The sequence below is a fragment of the Fundulus heteroclitus genome, unplaced genomic scaffold (genome assembly GCF_011125445.2).
Source record: "Fundulus heteroclitus isolate FHET01 unplaced genomic scaffold, MU-UCD_Fhet_4.1 scaffold_47, whole genome shotgun sequence".
Lineage (NCBI taxonomy): Eukaryota > Metazoa > Chordata > Actinopteri > Cyprinodontiformes > Fundulidae > Fundulus > Fundulus heteroclitus.
The window spans coordinates 1,006,047-1,021,984 of record NW_023396890.1 but is presented as its reverse complement, the minus strand read 5'-3'; the positions used below and the strand labels follow the sequence as shown (position 1 = coordinate 1,021,984).

General features: G+C 42.9%; 1 protein-coding gene across 1 annotated transcript; it reads left to right on the top strand.

The window, feature by feature from the left end:
* Positions 1 to 5,564: 5,564 nt before the first annotated feature.
* On the top strand, positions 5,565 to 15,430 carry LOC105926643 (interleukin-21 receptor). Its single transcript, XM_021316782.2, has 9 exons — positions 5,565 to 5,606; positions 7,157 to 7,405; positions 9,743 to 9,872; positions 9,961 to 10,139; positions 11,160 to 11,317; positions 12,548 to 12,725; positions 12,807 to 12,906; positions 14,508 to 14,586; positions 14,709 to 15,430. Exons 2-9 carry the CDS (start codon positions 7,306 to 7,308, stop codon positions 15,117 to 15,119), a joined length of 1,335 nt encoding a protein of 444 aa, XP_021172457.2. The 5' UTR covers positions 5,565 to 5,606; positions 7,157 to 7,305; the 3' UTR covers positions 15,120 to 15,430.
* Positions 15,431 to 15,938: the final 508 nt, after the last annotated feature.

The following is a 15,938-nucleotide window of genomic DNA, read 5'->3' as shown; positions in this document are numbered from 1 at the left end:
CATCCTCCACCTCACTCTGGGGATCCCAAGGTGATTCCAGGCCAGATGGATGTATCAACAATCAAAAATCTTTTATTGTCACAGCGTGTTACCGTGGTGAATTTTTTTCTTAGGGTACACATAATAAACAAACAATAAATAAACAATGTGAACAGGTAACAATCCAGCCAACAATGTGTACAGCTTTTTTTTTTAAAAGAGATTCAAGCGTCCAAAATAAAACCTTCTTTAGGATCTGCACCAAAAGTCAGTCCTGTTTAAATATGAAACTGTGCAATAAAACCTTCCTGATGGTTACGAGTGTGCAAAAAATATGTATTCACAGTAGTGCTATTGTAACGTGCACGGACTCAGTCTTCTCAGCAGGGGGCGATAGCCCTCACAGCTTTTGATAAGAAACTGTTTCTAAGTCTGTTCGTTTTGGATTAGATGTTCCTGAAACGTTTCCCTGATGGAAGACGGGCAAACAGTGCACCGTCTGGCTGGACAGGATCTGTGGCGATGGGTCTGGCCCGTCTCTGGACTCATGCTGCATGAACTGAGTCCAGATGTTGCAGACGGCATCCCACAATTCCCTGCACTGTCCTCACCACCCGAGTTAAGTCCCTCTTCTCTTGCGTGGTGTGTATAGTCCCTCAAGAGAGTTCTGGGTCTTCCCTGGCATCTCCTCCCTGTGGGGCGTACCCAGAAAACCCCAAAGGCTCCCAGGGGCCGACTGATCAGATGCCCAAACCAGCTCAACTGACTCCTTTCGATGCAGAGAAGCAGCAGCTCTACTTCGAGCTCCTCTTGGATAACAAAGCTTCCCTCCGGAAGAAGCCACTTGTATCCGGGATCTTGTTTTTTCAGTCTGGATCCTAACCTCATCACCATAGGGGATGTAGACGGACCAGTAACTCTAAAGCTTTGGTTTTTGTCTCAGTGCTTTCTTCACCACAACAGACTGGATCAACGCCTACAGCTGGTTCAGTTTTAACTTCTTAGTGGACAGACTGGATCTTCAGGACAGCCACTGTAGTCCATCCACGTCTAAGACGTTCAGAACCAAGTTGTTAATGTAAAAAAAACAAAAGTTGTGCTCAAAAAGTTACAGAATAAAGCCTAACGATGGGTGAAAAATAGCAACATGGCGTCTTGTAAAGCTTTCCTAAAGAAAATATCATTCAACGAGCCTCTGGCATACGATGTAAAACAAAAGGTTAATACAATCGCACTTCAAACAGGAGGACCAATCCTGGTTCTGACTCGGTCAGGTCCGGCTTCTTTCATGGACGAAAAGCTGCCTTCATAGTTGGGCTCAAGACTTTAAAAAGTGACAAAAGTAAAGATGAGACGATTCAGGGAAATAAGGAAAAGAAAAGGGAGAAGTTTCAACCACAGAGAGAAGATATCATCAGGAAATAAACAAAACTAAAAGATTAAAATGAAAAAAAATTATAAAAACAAAAGTAGTGACATACTTGTAATCATTCTTGTTTCATGTATCCAGTAATTTATGGATTTCAGTCTCGTAAAAGTATTCACACCCCTTGAATTTTCCTAAATCTTCTGTGAGAGACCAACACACACGATGCATGTTCTTCAGAATGTTGTCTCCATCAGCTTAGAACATCTACAGATTCTGGCTCATTCTTCTTTACAGAGGAACTCGAGCTCAGTCTCAGAACATCAGTTTTCTTGTCACAAGAGTCTGAGTTGGACCAACGAAAATGAGCGCATGATTGCAAAGGAGAGAAAATAATCAAAATGGTTTTCAAACTTTCTTACAAATAAAAATCTGAAAAGTGTGGCATGCATTTGTCTTCTGCCACCTTTGGCAACTCAGCTTTTAAAGCTCAGTTCCAGCAGGGATGTCAAAGGAAAGTCATTCAAATAACAAAAGCCTTTAAATTCGACTTAAAATGAAAGATAATTGAGCCAGGCAGTTGATAAGTTGAATCTAATCTAATCTAATAAGTGTTGCGTAAGAAGAAACAAATGTTAAAATGCACATTTAATTCTTAACTGCTCATCAGCGGTTGACAGTTCATTGGTGAGATCCATTGATAGAAAGCTGCAGCAAAGTTTTCAGACGGAAGATAAAGGAACCAACAGTTTCTGCATACCTCAGGCTTTCAGGGAGTTGAATCCAGGTTTGATGATGAGCAGAGAGACTAAATGCTGCGTCACGTTTTTTAGTTTGGGTCCATTACTTTGATCCCCTTCAACAAATTACCTTCACATGTCTCCTACTTAGCAAATGGAGTCCAGCTGTATGTCATTTAATCTCAGTTGTAGAGTTTTGGAGGAGGTTCTGGTCCAGTTTACAGCAGGGTCAGGTTCTACAGAACCTCCCAGAGTTCTGATCATCATGTGGACCTGGAGAGAGGATGGACCACCTGCAGACCTACCAGGACATGGACGTCCACCTGGACTGACAGGCTGGACCAGGAGAGCATTGATCAGAGAAGCAGGAGGACCATGGTGGCTCTGGAGGAGCTGCAGAGACCCACAGCTCAGGTGGAGGTTAACCAGGAGGACCATGGTGGCTCTGGAGGAGCTGCAGAGACCCACAGCTCAGGAGGGAGGATCTGTCAACAGGACGACTATTAGTGCTCCACAGAGGACACTGTCTCATTCGCACTCAGCTCTGACTCACCTGCAGGAGAACATCACCTGTCAGGATGCTCTTCATGGACTTCAGCATCAGCACCGTGCTCCCAGACATGCTGGCTGTGAAGCTCCACATCATGGGTTCTCCACCTCTCTGCTCCTGGATCAGTGACCTCCTCATCAACAGACCCAGGCGGTGAGGATGGAGAACATCTGCTCCACTGATCCTCAGGAACACCACAGGGCTGTGTCCTCAGCCCAGCTCTCTTCACTTTTTCACCCAGGACTGTCCTGCTGTCCACCCCACAGACACAGTGGAGAAGTCAGTGGATGACTCCACTGTGGTGGGTCTCATCTCCAACAATGATGGGTCCCACTACAGGGAGGAGGTCAGCAGTCTGACACAGTGGAGCTCCAGGAACAACCTGATCCTGAACACCAGTCAGACCAAGGAGGTAATGATGGACTACAGGAGGTCCAGGAGGACTGAACACCTCCTCTCTACATACAGGGGGAGGTGGTGGAGGTGTGGACACACTGCAAAAACAGAACTAAAAATACGTCAAAATTTCTTGAAATTAGTGTATTTGTCCTCGATTTGAGCACATAAATAAGATGATTTGCCAATGGAATGAGATTTTTGCACTTAAAATAGGAACAATTCATCTCCATCATCTTATTTAGAGGGCAGATTATCTAATTATCTTATTTTAGGGGTCAAAATACTCATTCCATTGGCAGATCCTCTTATTTACCTGCGTAAATCCAGGACAAATACACTAATTTCAAGAAATCTTGACTTATTTTTAGTTCCGTTTTTGCAGTGCAGCATCAGGTTCCTGGACATCCACGTCTCCTCTGACCTCACCTGGACTGTGAACACCTCCCACCTGGTGAAGAAGGCCCAACAACGTCTCTTCAGGAAACTGAAAAGTTCTGGACTTCCAACTAAGCTGCTAAAGAACTTCTACAGATCTACCATAGAGAGCGTTTTATGTCTCAGCATACCTGTGTGGTACTGGAGCTGCACAGTCCAGGAGAGGAAGGACCTAGCACGGGTGGTGAGGCCAACGTTAAAAAAGAAAACTTTTTGTCTGGCAGAAAACACAGAGGAACATAGTGGAGGCAGCATGATGCCGATCGTCTTCCACAGGGAGGCAGGTCAGAGCTGATGGAGATAAATCAGGACCATCCTGCAGGAGAACCTGAGACTGAGGTGGAGGTTCTCCTTCCAGCAGGAGAACCAGCCTGAACATCCAGCCTGAGGTATTATGGGATGGTTTAGATCAGGGGCCAGCAACCTTTACAGTACAAAGAGCCATTTTTCCTACAGTCTACTTGAATTAAACCCGTTCAGAGATGCAAATGTTGCCTGGCCTTTTGAAAAAAGACAAGTTATAATTTGTGATAAAGATCTACTGTAAGAAATATGTTGTCATCGTTAAAGAAACGCCCTTTTATGTCTATTTTGAGTTTTAAAAAAAGAGGATGGATAGGATGTTGATATTTGTGGATAATGATGTAAGAAAAGAATCATAGTTTCCCGCAGAATGAAAAAATATTGCTTTAACATTAAATATTACTGGCACTTTTAGCATCGTTCTGTCGTGAAAATTAAAAGCAATTATTCCAAGAAAAACCTGCTAAAACCTGCATTATGTATCATTATTACATTTAAATACCATAATAAAAGTATAATTTGTTGCCAAAGTTATCAAGATCCACTGTGGAAGGTCCAAAGAGCCACTTGCGGCTCCAGAGCCCCATGTTGCAGACCCCTGGTTTAGATCAAAGCAGATTTATTAATTAAATGCAGTTGGAGACACTGCTGTCCAGTTTTGGTGAACAAATTATAAACAAACTACAATGATAAGAAAATAAGATAAGAAGAAATGCCTTTATTGTCCCAGAATGGGGACATTTGTGCGTGAATGGGGCAAAAACACACAGACAGCGTCACACACACACTGAGCTATATTATACACTGGAGTGCTGATTTTGCCGAAAAACTGAAGTCACTGGCCGCCATCTTGCTACTCCCTACTCTCACAGAATCCCACAGGATTTGGTTGCAACAACAAGCAGTTTTCTGACTGTGTGAAAACGTTTCACAGGTAATTCTACAGTCAGTGGATGTACTAACACTATCAACTACTAGGATATTAGGTGCTGAAATATTTTACATGTTATTCATATTAAATATATATATGTATATATATAAGTATGTGTGTATATATATATATATGTGTATACATATATGTAAATATATGTTTTTGTATATTGCTATTTATATATTTATAAATGTTATATATATATTTAACTGAATAAAATGCAAAATATTTCAGCACATGACTTTCTCAGTACTTGATATTCTTAGAACATAACATAAAAGTATATCACATTTGACATTTTAAAAGTCTTAAGCCCCCCCTGAACATGAGAAAATCCTCCTTATTCGATGCTGTAGCGCACATATTCCCTATTTATTGGGGGGAAATAGGGAGTACCAATATGGCGGCTGGTGGCTTCAAAGCGACTCGTTCTAACAGACGGTGATTAGCACTCCAGTGTATTATAGAGATCAGTGTTCACTCACTAGATGTTTGATAAAAAACTAAGCTAATCTAGAGTTATTTCCAAAGCAACAGAGTTAACTTCTCAGAAAGGCACAAAAATGAAAATACAATAAAATAAGAAGTAATACACCATTACTGATGATATGGCATATTCAGACAAAAATGAAATATTTAAGTTAAACAGTGGGAATACGTCAGGATTGCTTAAATAAATATTGCAGCCGATTTACGCAACGATGTGAGAAAAACATGCAATATGCATGATTGTACAGCAACACCCAGAGTTGCTAAACGCGAAAAAGACGAGGTCGACTTTGATGGACTCCAGCAGCTACATCCACACCAAAACAAAAACCCAGAAACATGCGCTGGTTCTCCTACATCTGCCTTTGCCATTCCTCTCTGACACCTCGCTGTGGCGCTGAGCCCAAGGCTTAGGTAGGTTCACCGTTTCAGACTAATATCATTATTTCTGACACGTCCATTCTTAATGACACTTCTTACATATAAAAACTGCCAAAAAATGCTGAAATATAGCTTTTTCTTATGTTTTATAACCATATATATCCTGTTTATACAATTATCTCTTTTTCCTCCACTTTTACACATTTTGATCAGGCAGAAGATGTTCCTTTAAAATCCTCCGTCAGCATCGTTATCTGACTGGTTGCAAAATACTTTCATATCATCCAGATGCAGCATATCAGCATTTACTGCCACAAACGAAGATGTTTTACTTTTATTTAAAAAAAAAAACTCCTATCAGATGCCGCACAGATCACTACATCTCTTCTTGCGCAATGTAAATATTTCCATCTAGCATGAAGCTCACTGCAGCTGTGGAGCGAGGTGTTCACACGGCCTCAGAGAGAGAAGAGGGGGGGGGGCTGGAGTCAGACGGGTTTCAATTAATAGACATAGATGCTAGTTATGCTCTGTGGTGAAGCCAGATGATCAGAAGGGACGAGATATTTCTGATAGCACGACCCTAAAGTAGCTGAAGTGACTGTTATCACTCTGCACTCAGCCTGAAGAGGTTATCGACATTTTTACCCCTTTTTCTGACTTTTAATGCTTCTCGCTGCTCCAGAAACTTCTCAAGACGTTATAGGAAACAGAGACCATGAACAGTGCAGTGCGTTTTTCTTACATGTCGTCCTGAAAGCATATTTAAAAGAATAAAAGCGGGGTTTTCATCCATGCACACTGCTGGGTTGAGCGCTTGTGTCTGCAGGCTGATGTATCAGTCGACGAGCTCAAAATCTATTCAATCAGAAACGTTAAAGGAAGCCGTGGGCCTCGGTTTTCAGCGCTTATCTTAGGATCACAGCACCCAGCCCTCCTTCAGCTAATCTCCGGCTGGTGCACGACACGTTGCACAACCTGCTTTTATGTTCGTGCTGCACCGCAGGCCATAGAGGGTCTGCAGAGCCGAGCAATCAGACGAAAGGGGGCATCGCCATTAAGAGGGTTTCAGGCCCCCTGGTAAAAATGAATGCCGTGTGGACTCTGCTAAAAGCTATCGTTTATTACCCACACCCTGTTTCATTTCTGTTCATTTTATATCTATATATTGCCTTTTATTTAAAAAAAACTATTTATCTTTATTGTTTATGGAAGCTGCTAACTTCTGTCTCATGTTCTGCTATTTTTAATTCGTTTGCTACCTGTTGGCCAGGTCGTCTGTGCAAGTGAGAAATAGTTCTCAGCTGACCTTCCTGGTTAGATCAAGGTTAAATAAATTAAATAAATACACTTGTAATGCATGCTATCCTTGTATGAAACAACGGTATGCAAGGATTGTTTTATATGAACAGGGTAACTTTTATTTGCACGAGTATTTTCTGTTCCTTGTATGATTTCCTACTTTGCAGACTGAAGATGATGCACACCAGACGCCGCCTTCTGGTTTTAGTGGTTGTAAAAGTCATTCATACAGTACAATTTCTGTCGTGACACGTTCATTTCTTTTCTCCCACCGATAACAGGCTACTGCTGCACATGCAGAGAAAGCCGTCGCCGCCCACTCTCGGTGTGCGTTAAAAGGTTTTGGTGCAAACGTGTGAGAGCCCAGTGACCTGTGATCTGTGCAGAGGGGAAGGAGGCGGAGGTGATGCCCGATCTGACCTGAGCAACGATGGACCACCGTCCTCCTCTGAGGCTGAGCTCGCTGCCGCTCATCCTGCTTCTCCTCAAGACGACCAGCATAACAAGGCTGCAAGGAGATCCGCTTACAGGTTGACTTTTCTCTGTTTATTACCGCTGGTTAAACAGATTACGGACTTTTCCGCTCACTGACAGCAGCATTTTGGACACTTTTGGACAGGAAACCTGCTGGAAATATCAAACAGTTTCATAAGTGTTATGAGGTTAATGAAAATAAAGGAATTTATTTTAAAATAAAGGAACTTATATAAACTTATATAGCTAGCATTCATGAAATACACAGAATACAAACAATAAATGTGAAAAAAAACCCACAAAATAATAGGTTTAGTGGCTCCTTATGGGCTTAATAAGGAGGATAACTTGTGGTGACAGAAAGGCTGTGAGCAGAGCTGCTAGAGATCTTTAAGCTTTTGACTGTCTGCTTTACTTTTTACCTCCGTTAGAGGCAGAATAAAGAACTTTAGTCTATTTCAGCCTTCAAGGAAAGCCTTAAAATAGCCAACAAGTGTAGCTAAAGCAGACAAAGATAACGCTTCACCAGACAATCATTAAAATACTATTAAATACAGCAGCTTAAAGTGATACAAAATATTTTACTGCAGGCGCCTCTAAACATTTAAGGTTCCTACATTTAAACAAACTGAGGAAATGTGGCGCCGGGTGAAGTAACTTCTGTCGTTTCTCTCGGTTTTTTTGTTTTTTTGTTTTACAGCGTATTGATTTACAAAGAGGAGATAAATAATCAGGACAAACTTCTGGAACAGAGGTCGGCCTATAAAACAGTCGATTTTAAGAAAACATCCAACGCCTCGTTAATTAAACAGCTTTAGAAAAAAGATTTTTTTTTATTTTTTATTTCGGTCAAAAACCACAATTTAAGTCTTACGTTTGCGTTTCAGAACAAACAAACTTCATGACAGACAAAAATAACCACAGTAAGTATAAGAAAAAGCGGTTTTCAGTGATGATTTCATTGAAGACAGTTATCCAAACCAACCTGACCCTGTGTGAAAACGTATTTACCCCCTAACCCGAATAACTGGCTGTGATTGGATGATTGGTTCTGAGTCTCTGGAGGAGTCTGGGCCCGCTCCGCTTTGCAGAATTGATTTAATTCAGACACGTTGGAAGGTTTTCCAGCAGGCCACTCCGAAACCTTCATATTTATTTTTTTCTTTGCTATTCTTTGGATCATTGTTCCACAGCAGGACCCTTTGGGAGCTTGAGGTTAAATTTTACAAACCGATAATTGGACCTCCTGCTTCAGGGTTTTCTGCAGGAGAGCAAAATTCATTGGGTCCATCAATTACACCAAGGCAGCTCATTAACCCCTGAGCATCACACTACCACCACCATGTTTTACTGTAGGTTTGACGCTCTTGGGGATCATTAAGATGTTTTTTTTTTTTTGGTAGATATGAGACAGATCTTTGTGTTCTTTTGGGTCATCGATGGTTCTGGCCTTGGATCTCTCTCATGGAAGCCATTTCTGCCCCAGTCTCTGTTTCTTACTCTGACCTTAACTGAAACAGCGAGGCCTGCAGAGCTTTAGATGTTGTTTGATCTAAAATGAGGAACAGAAAAAAAATAAAAACAGAAAAAGGAGCGAAAGGCTTAGAGGCAGCGACCGGAAGAGGCGGTTGGTCTGTATTTATGCAGAGGCTTGTTACACGTTTCAAACAAATCGACTCAATCTTGATTCCAGGACCAAAAAAACTAAGAAGTTGAAAATATATATAATGTATATTTGTCTAAATAAGTAGTAGGAATAATTGTCGATAAATATCGGCCATCAACGCTGGCCTTAGAAAAAAACGTATCGGTCAAATTCTACAAAGTAATCTTGGGCCAAGCAGGAAAAGTAACTTTATAAAGTAGAAATATTAGTTCTTTTAACAATTTATATTAGATTTACCCTTGGAGTGAATAAAACTTGTTTTTTGTCCTGATCTTAATGGTCCCATCTTGATTATTTGCGGCATAGAAAACTAAATTTCCTGGCAAACATTTGTTGCAGTTTTAGGTCAAAACAAACGATTCCGTCTGAAAAAGCTTAACGGAAACGTTTGAACGCCGTCAGGATCACGGATAAATGTGGCATTGATTTGTTTGGAGTAACTTTCCAACAATAAAAATCATGCATCTGCATGTCAGCCAGGTGATTTCTGCTGGTCAGGAAAACCTTCAGATTCTTGGGTTGTTCATTGTCGGGTCGTTGAAGGAGAATCGGAGGTTTTCTGCTGCTCTTTTGGTTTTATTAGACCACAAAGTCCTGCCACCTGTCTGAAAATGTTCTGGAGGTGCCCCGATAGTTAAAGCAGAACCAGAACCAAACGTTGACATGGTTGGACGGGATTTAGATCGCCGTGTGGTTTGAAAAGCTTAAAAACTGGCTTGTTTTCCAGAGGTGGAACACCTGGAGTGCGTGAACGATTACCTGTTCACCATCAACTGTTCCCTGAGCGTCACACCGTCAGTCAACGCTTCGGTCAGCAACAGGACCTTCTGGCTGACGCTCACAGACATGGAGGACGAGTGAGTCGGGTGAAGAACACCAAACAAGCAGTCGCCCCTTTCAGACGACGGACATGCCTGGTTTCATGTCGGCTTCTTGTCTCCACAGGAGGAAGTACGAGTGTCTGCTGTCAGAAACCACGGCTGGCTTTTTCTGTTCCGTCAAGATAAAACGCGCAGAAACATTTTCAGACATTGACTACTATGAAATTAGCTTCTGTCAGAGCCAAGGTTCTGGCTCTGAGAACTGCACGTTGCTGGAGGAGGAATACAAGCCTCACCATCACAGTAAGTACCTGCCTGCACCTGTTTATGCACCTTCTCCACAAACTTCTGTTTCATTGGGTTTCTGTGCGACAGACCAACACAAAGCAGCACAAATATGCACGATTTTTAAAAATATATACGCATGAAAAACTGAAAAGTGTGTCATGCATCTGTACTCAGCGCCCCTGAGTCCAGACGTCGTGGCGCCACCTTTGGTTGCACCGGCTTTGAACCTCAGACTCACATCTTTATTCTTTGCAAAAAATCTCAAGCTCATCCAGATTGGTTGTAGGCGTCACTTTTCAAGGCTTGTCCCAGATTCTCAGCCGGTTTCAGGTCTGGACTTTGACTAGGCCGTTCTAACCCGTGAATCTGCTCAGATCTGAACCATCCCATAAGGTCTCTGGCTGCATGTTCAGGCTGGTTCTCCTGGTTGAAGCTGAATCTCCACCTCAGACTCAGGTCTTCTTCCAGGATTCAGCTCCATCCGTCCCTAAATTCTCTGACCGGGCTGTAACAAAGCAGCCCCCATCATGCACTGCAAAAACGGATCTAAAAATAAGTAAAATGTTCTTAAAATGTGTGTTTTTGTCCTTGATCTGAGCAGGTAAATAAGATTATCTGCCAATGGAATGAGTATTTTGACCCCTAAAATAAGATAATTAGACATCCTGCACTTGAAATAAGATGATGGAGATTAGTTGTTCCTATTTTAAGTGCAAAAATCTTATTCTATTGGCAGATCATCTTATTTACCTGCTCAAATCAGGGAAAAATACACAAATTTTAAGAACATTTTACTTATTTTTAGTTCCGTTTTTGCAGTGTGATGCTGCCACCACCACCGTGGCTTACAGCGGGGGACGCAGTGTTCATGATGATGGCTGTTAATAGGTTTGTGTTGCATATTAGCCCAAAATGTCCCGTCCCGGCGTCCTCCTCAGGGTTGGTGGCGGTGGACGACTTTGTGTTGGTCTGTCAGCGAAACACGGAGCTCTGGAACCCAAAGACACAGAACCCACGCTTGTTTCCTGTCATCAGTTAAACCCAACGCCCCGTGCTGCCTCACGGTCCGCCACAACGGGAGCCGGGACACCTTCTCCTGGAAAAGCACCTATGAGGAACACCTGTCCCACACGTTGCTGCCACAGCAGCTGACGTATCAGCTGTGGTTCTACAAAGCAGGAGACAGAGACGGGGTGAGACTTTTCCTCATCAGTTAACGAGCGGTTCACCTGACAGGTAGATCTGAGTAAACCCGACAAGGCGCTGGTTCTGTGATATGGTGGAGAGATAAACAGCGACACGTCCGCCGGACAATTAAAAGATACAGATGTGATCCATAGATGTGATCCATAATGCACCGATTCGTTCTTTTAGGTCAGAACATTTATCCAGGCTGTCATTTAGCTAAATTGATTTGATTTAACCAAAAGTGCAGTAATTAAAAACTTTTTTATTCTATTTTCCTTTAACTGATGTGCAAAAACGGGCTGCTTCACATCCACTCATCCGGTTCTGAAGTCCTCACTAAGCCTATAAATGTAGAGAACATGGACCCGGTTCTGAAGTCCTCACTAAGACTAAGAACGTAGAGAACATGGACCCGGTTCTGAAGTCCTTCCACTAAGACTAAGAACGTAGAGAACATGGACCCGGTTCTGAAGTCCTTCCACTTAGACTAAGAACGTAGAGAACATGGACCCGGTTCTGAAGTCCTTCCACTTAGACTAAGAACGTAGAGAACATGGACCCGGTTCTGAAGTCCTTCCACTAAGATTAAGAACGTAGAGAACATGGACCCGGTTCTGAAGTCCTCACTAAGACTAAGAACGTAGAGAACATGGACCCGGTTCTGAAGTCCTCACTAAGACTAAGAACGTAGAGAACATGGACCCGGTTCTGAAGTCCTCACTAAGACTAAGAACGTAGAGAACATGGACCCGGTTCTGAAGTCCTTACACTGGCTCCCTCTATCTCAGAGAATAGACTTTAAAATCCTTCTGTTAGTCTATAAATCCCTGAATTAGCACCTAAATCCATCACAGACTTGTTATCAGGGCATCAACCCTCCAGACCACTCAGGTCTTCTGGCTCCAGCCTGCTCTGCAGAACCAGAACCAGAACCAGACATGGAGAAGCAGCATTTAGTTCCTATGCTCCACTGATCTGGAACAAACTCCCAGAATTCCTTAAATTCATGATTAAAAACTAATTTGTTTAGGATTATCTTTAACTGTTCTAGTTAAACTGTTTTACTGAAACATCATTAGTTCAACTTTGTAGTCCAACTGTTTTTAATATTTTATTTTGTTTCTAAATTTTTTTCCAACTTGCTTTTATTTTTCCTATATTTTAATCATGTAAAGCACTTTGCGTTGTCCTTGTCCTGAAATGTGCTTCACTAATAAACTTGCCTGGCCTTTTAGGAAAGAACGCACATCATTAACAGCGACGACACAACGCTCTCCGTGGAGGAGGAGAACTTGGAGCCGGACACCGAGTACGTTGTGAAGCTGCGCTCCTGTCCCAACATGGTGCACTACCTAGGCCAGTGGAGCGACTGGTCCTCCGAGGTTCTCTGGAGGACAGAGGCCGCCGTTAACGGTGAGTTCAGTTTAACGTTTCCGGTCCCATTGGTGCCGTTCCAGAGGTGAAAACATCTCCTGATGGTCGTTTTCATTTCAGCAGCTCCAGCAGACGGACGCGTCCCCAACCTGCCGTTGGCGTTGGCCGTGGTTTGTGTCGTGATGGTGATGCTGCTGGTGTCCTACGGCTCCGTGAGAAAGTAAGGTTCTCCTGAACCAGGGTCTGCAACCTGCGGTTTTGGAGCCCTAAGCAGCTCTCTGGACCTTCACCTCGGCTCTTAATAACTGCAGCTGAAGTGATAAAGACCACAGATATAATAACAAATGCAGATTTGAGCAGTTTTCTGAATTTCAATTAAATTTTATTTATATAGCGCCAATTTACATCACGTCGTCTCAAGGCTCTTTCCAAAGTCAGACTCCATCAGATCCTCCAGGTTGGTGAGAAAGTTTCCTCTCTAAGGAAACCCAGCAGGTTGCATCAAGTCTCTCCAAGCAGCATTCACTCCTCCTGAAAGAGCGTAGAGCCACAGTGGACAGTCGTCTGCATTGTTGATGGCTTTGCAGCAATCCCTCATACTGAGCATGCATGAAGCGACAGTGGAGAGGAAAACTCCCCTTTAACAGGGAGGAGAACCTCCAGCAGAACCAGAACCAGGCTCAGTGTGAACGCTCATCTGCCTCCACCCACTGGGGCTTAGAGAAGACAGAGCAGAGACACAGAAAGCTCAGAAGCTCACATTGACCCAGGAGTACTTTCTATGTTAGAGAAGACAGAGCAGAGACACAGAAAGCTCAGAAGCTCACATTGACCCAGGAGTACTTTCTATGTTAGAGAACATAGAGCAGAGACACAGAAAGCACAGAAGCTCACATTGACCCAGGAGTACTTTCTATGTTAGAGAAGACAGAGCAGAGACACAGAAAGCTCAGAAGCTCACATTGACCCAGGAGTACTTTCTATGTTAGAGAAGACAGAGCAGAGACACAGAAAGCTCAGAAGCTCACATTGACCCAGGAGTACTTTCTATGTTAGATGGTAATAGAGGATGATCTGCCTCCCCTGATGATGTCACAGCTAACAGAACGCCACACCAGGTGTACCTTCTATGGAGAGAAAAACGACAGAGAACAAAAAGTTAAAAGCTAAAATAACAACAAACAATACAGATTGGAGAGCAGTAGGAGAACTCAGCAGAGAGAGAGAGAAATAGACCCTGATGTCCTCCAGCAGCCTAAGCCTATAGCAGCATAACTATAGAGGTAGCTCAGGGTGACATGAGCCACTCTGACTAGAAGCTTTGTCAAAAAGGAAAGTTTTAAGATTAGTCTTAAAAGTAGACGGGGTGTCTGCCTCACGGACCAAAACTGGGAGTTGGTTCCACAGGAGAGGAGCCTGATAGCTAAAGGATCTGCCTCCCATTCTACTTTTAGAGACTCTAGGAACCACCAGCAGACAGCCTGAGAGCGAAATGCTCTGTTTAGTGTCATTCGGCAGCGGAATGACACTAAAAGCACCAATGATATTTTTAAGATCAATCTTTAGATCAGGTTTTCCTGACATTAGGTTGGAAACTGCTTTTCTTACGTCATTTTATCCCATAAAATCCCATAAGGTTCATCCTCCTTTTCCTCTTAACTTTAAAACCTAACAAAAATTAAATGACAAATTTCCTATATATATTTATCAAATACGTTATCATGCGGCTCTAAACGAGTTTTAATGTGGTGGACTGAGGGGATAAATGGTACAGTTTTTATTCCATTTATTTAAAACGTTTTCTCTAATTATTTGGCACAGGTGGAGGCGCGGCACCTTCATTCCAACCCCTGCGCCGTATTTCCAGACCTTGTACAAAGACTGCCAGGGGGACTTTAAGGTGGGTTCAGCTTCGCGTAACGACGCAATGAGCAGAAAGTCAGACATAATCTAAAGATCATTAAAGCTCTTTTATGATGTTTTATAAAAGTTTTATGATGCCTGTGGCTGCTGTCCCGGCAGAGCTGGGTCGTGACGCAGGAGAACCCCGCGGACGCGCTCCAAGCAGAGGAGGCGCTCCACATCGACACCCTGGTGGAGTGCGCAGAGGTCCGGGACTACCAGTACTCCGCCGCGGTGCACCTGGTGGAGAACCGGGCCTACAGCAGCGTGGACGCGGACCTCCTCAGCATGCAGTCCGCGGACGGCGGCACCGCGGCGCGGCTGCTGGAGCAGCGGAGGTCCGTCAGGAGTCTGTCCGGGTACTGCCGGTCCTGCAGCCCGGCGCAGGACTCCGGCTGCTGGCTGTGCAGCGACACGTCCCTGGAGCAGGAGGCCTCCTGGTACTGCAACGACTACTGCACCCTGAGCGGCCTGCAGCTGGCCGCCTGCGGCGCCGGAGCGCACAAACCGGCCGCTGCCAAGGGAAGTTAGGGCGCCCTGAATGGTTTTCACACCTCAAGCGTTTCACTTTTTGTCACGTCGCAGTTTTCATTCTCACAGGTGGATCAGGAAGCATTAACTGGACTTTATTTAGAGCGGTCAAATTAAGAGGTGTGTAAATATATTCACTTCTTAGATGTTGATTTGCAAAGATGTCAAATAATTTTACTTTCACTTCACAACCATACACTACTTTGTCTAGTTCAGGGGTGTCCAAACTTTTCATCACGTGGGCCAGAAGTACCGGAGGACTAAAAATACACATTAAAAACCAATTAATATTAACCAAACAGCATATTGTGATTCAATATGCTGTTTTTAGTTTTTGACATGCAATATTTTTATTTAACAATGTGTAAATCATTGTAGAACCAAAACATAAAAAGGGTTTTTGCACGTTTGCCTTATTAAAAGATGATCAGTTTGCAGATTCTTTTGGGCTCGATTGAAAACATTTGTCAACTTTTAGCAGTTTTTGATAAATGCTTCCTGTATTTAGACAAGTTTAATAAAGAACTCAATACATATTTTGGTGCATCAAAGTCTGCATTTGAGAAAAAGTCACTGAATGGATGTGATTCTACAATGAAATTAAAGAATGTCAAAAATGTGGTTATTAAAATACATACGATTTATGTTACACGTGACATTTTCAATAATGATATTTTAACTTGTCTGTGATAATTTGGCCCCATTTAAAAAAGGAAATCTCCATCTGCACTTTGGACACCCTTGGTCTAGTTTGTGGTTTTAAGGTGAGAAAATTATAATATTTTCAAGCTTTTTGCACCCCAACATGTAGCATTTTTT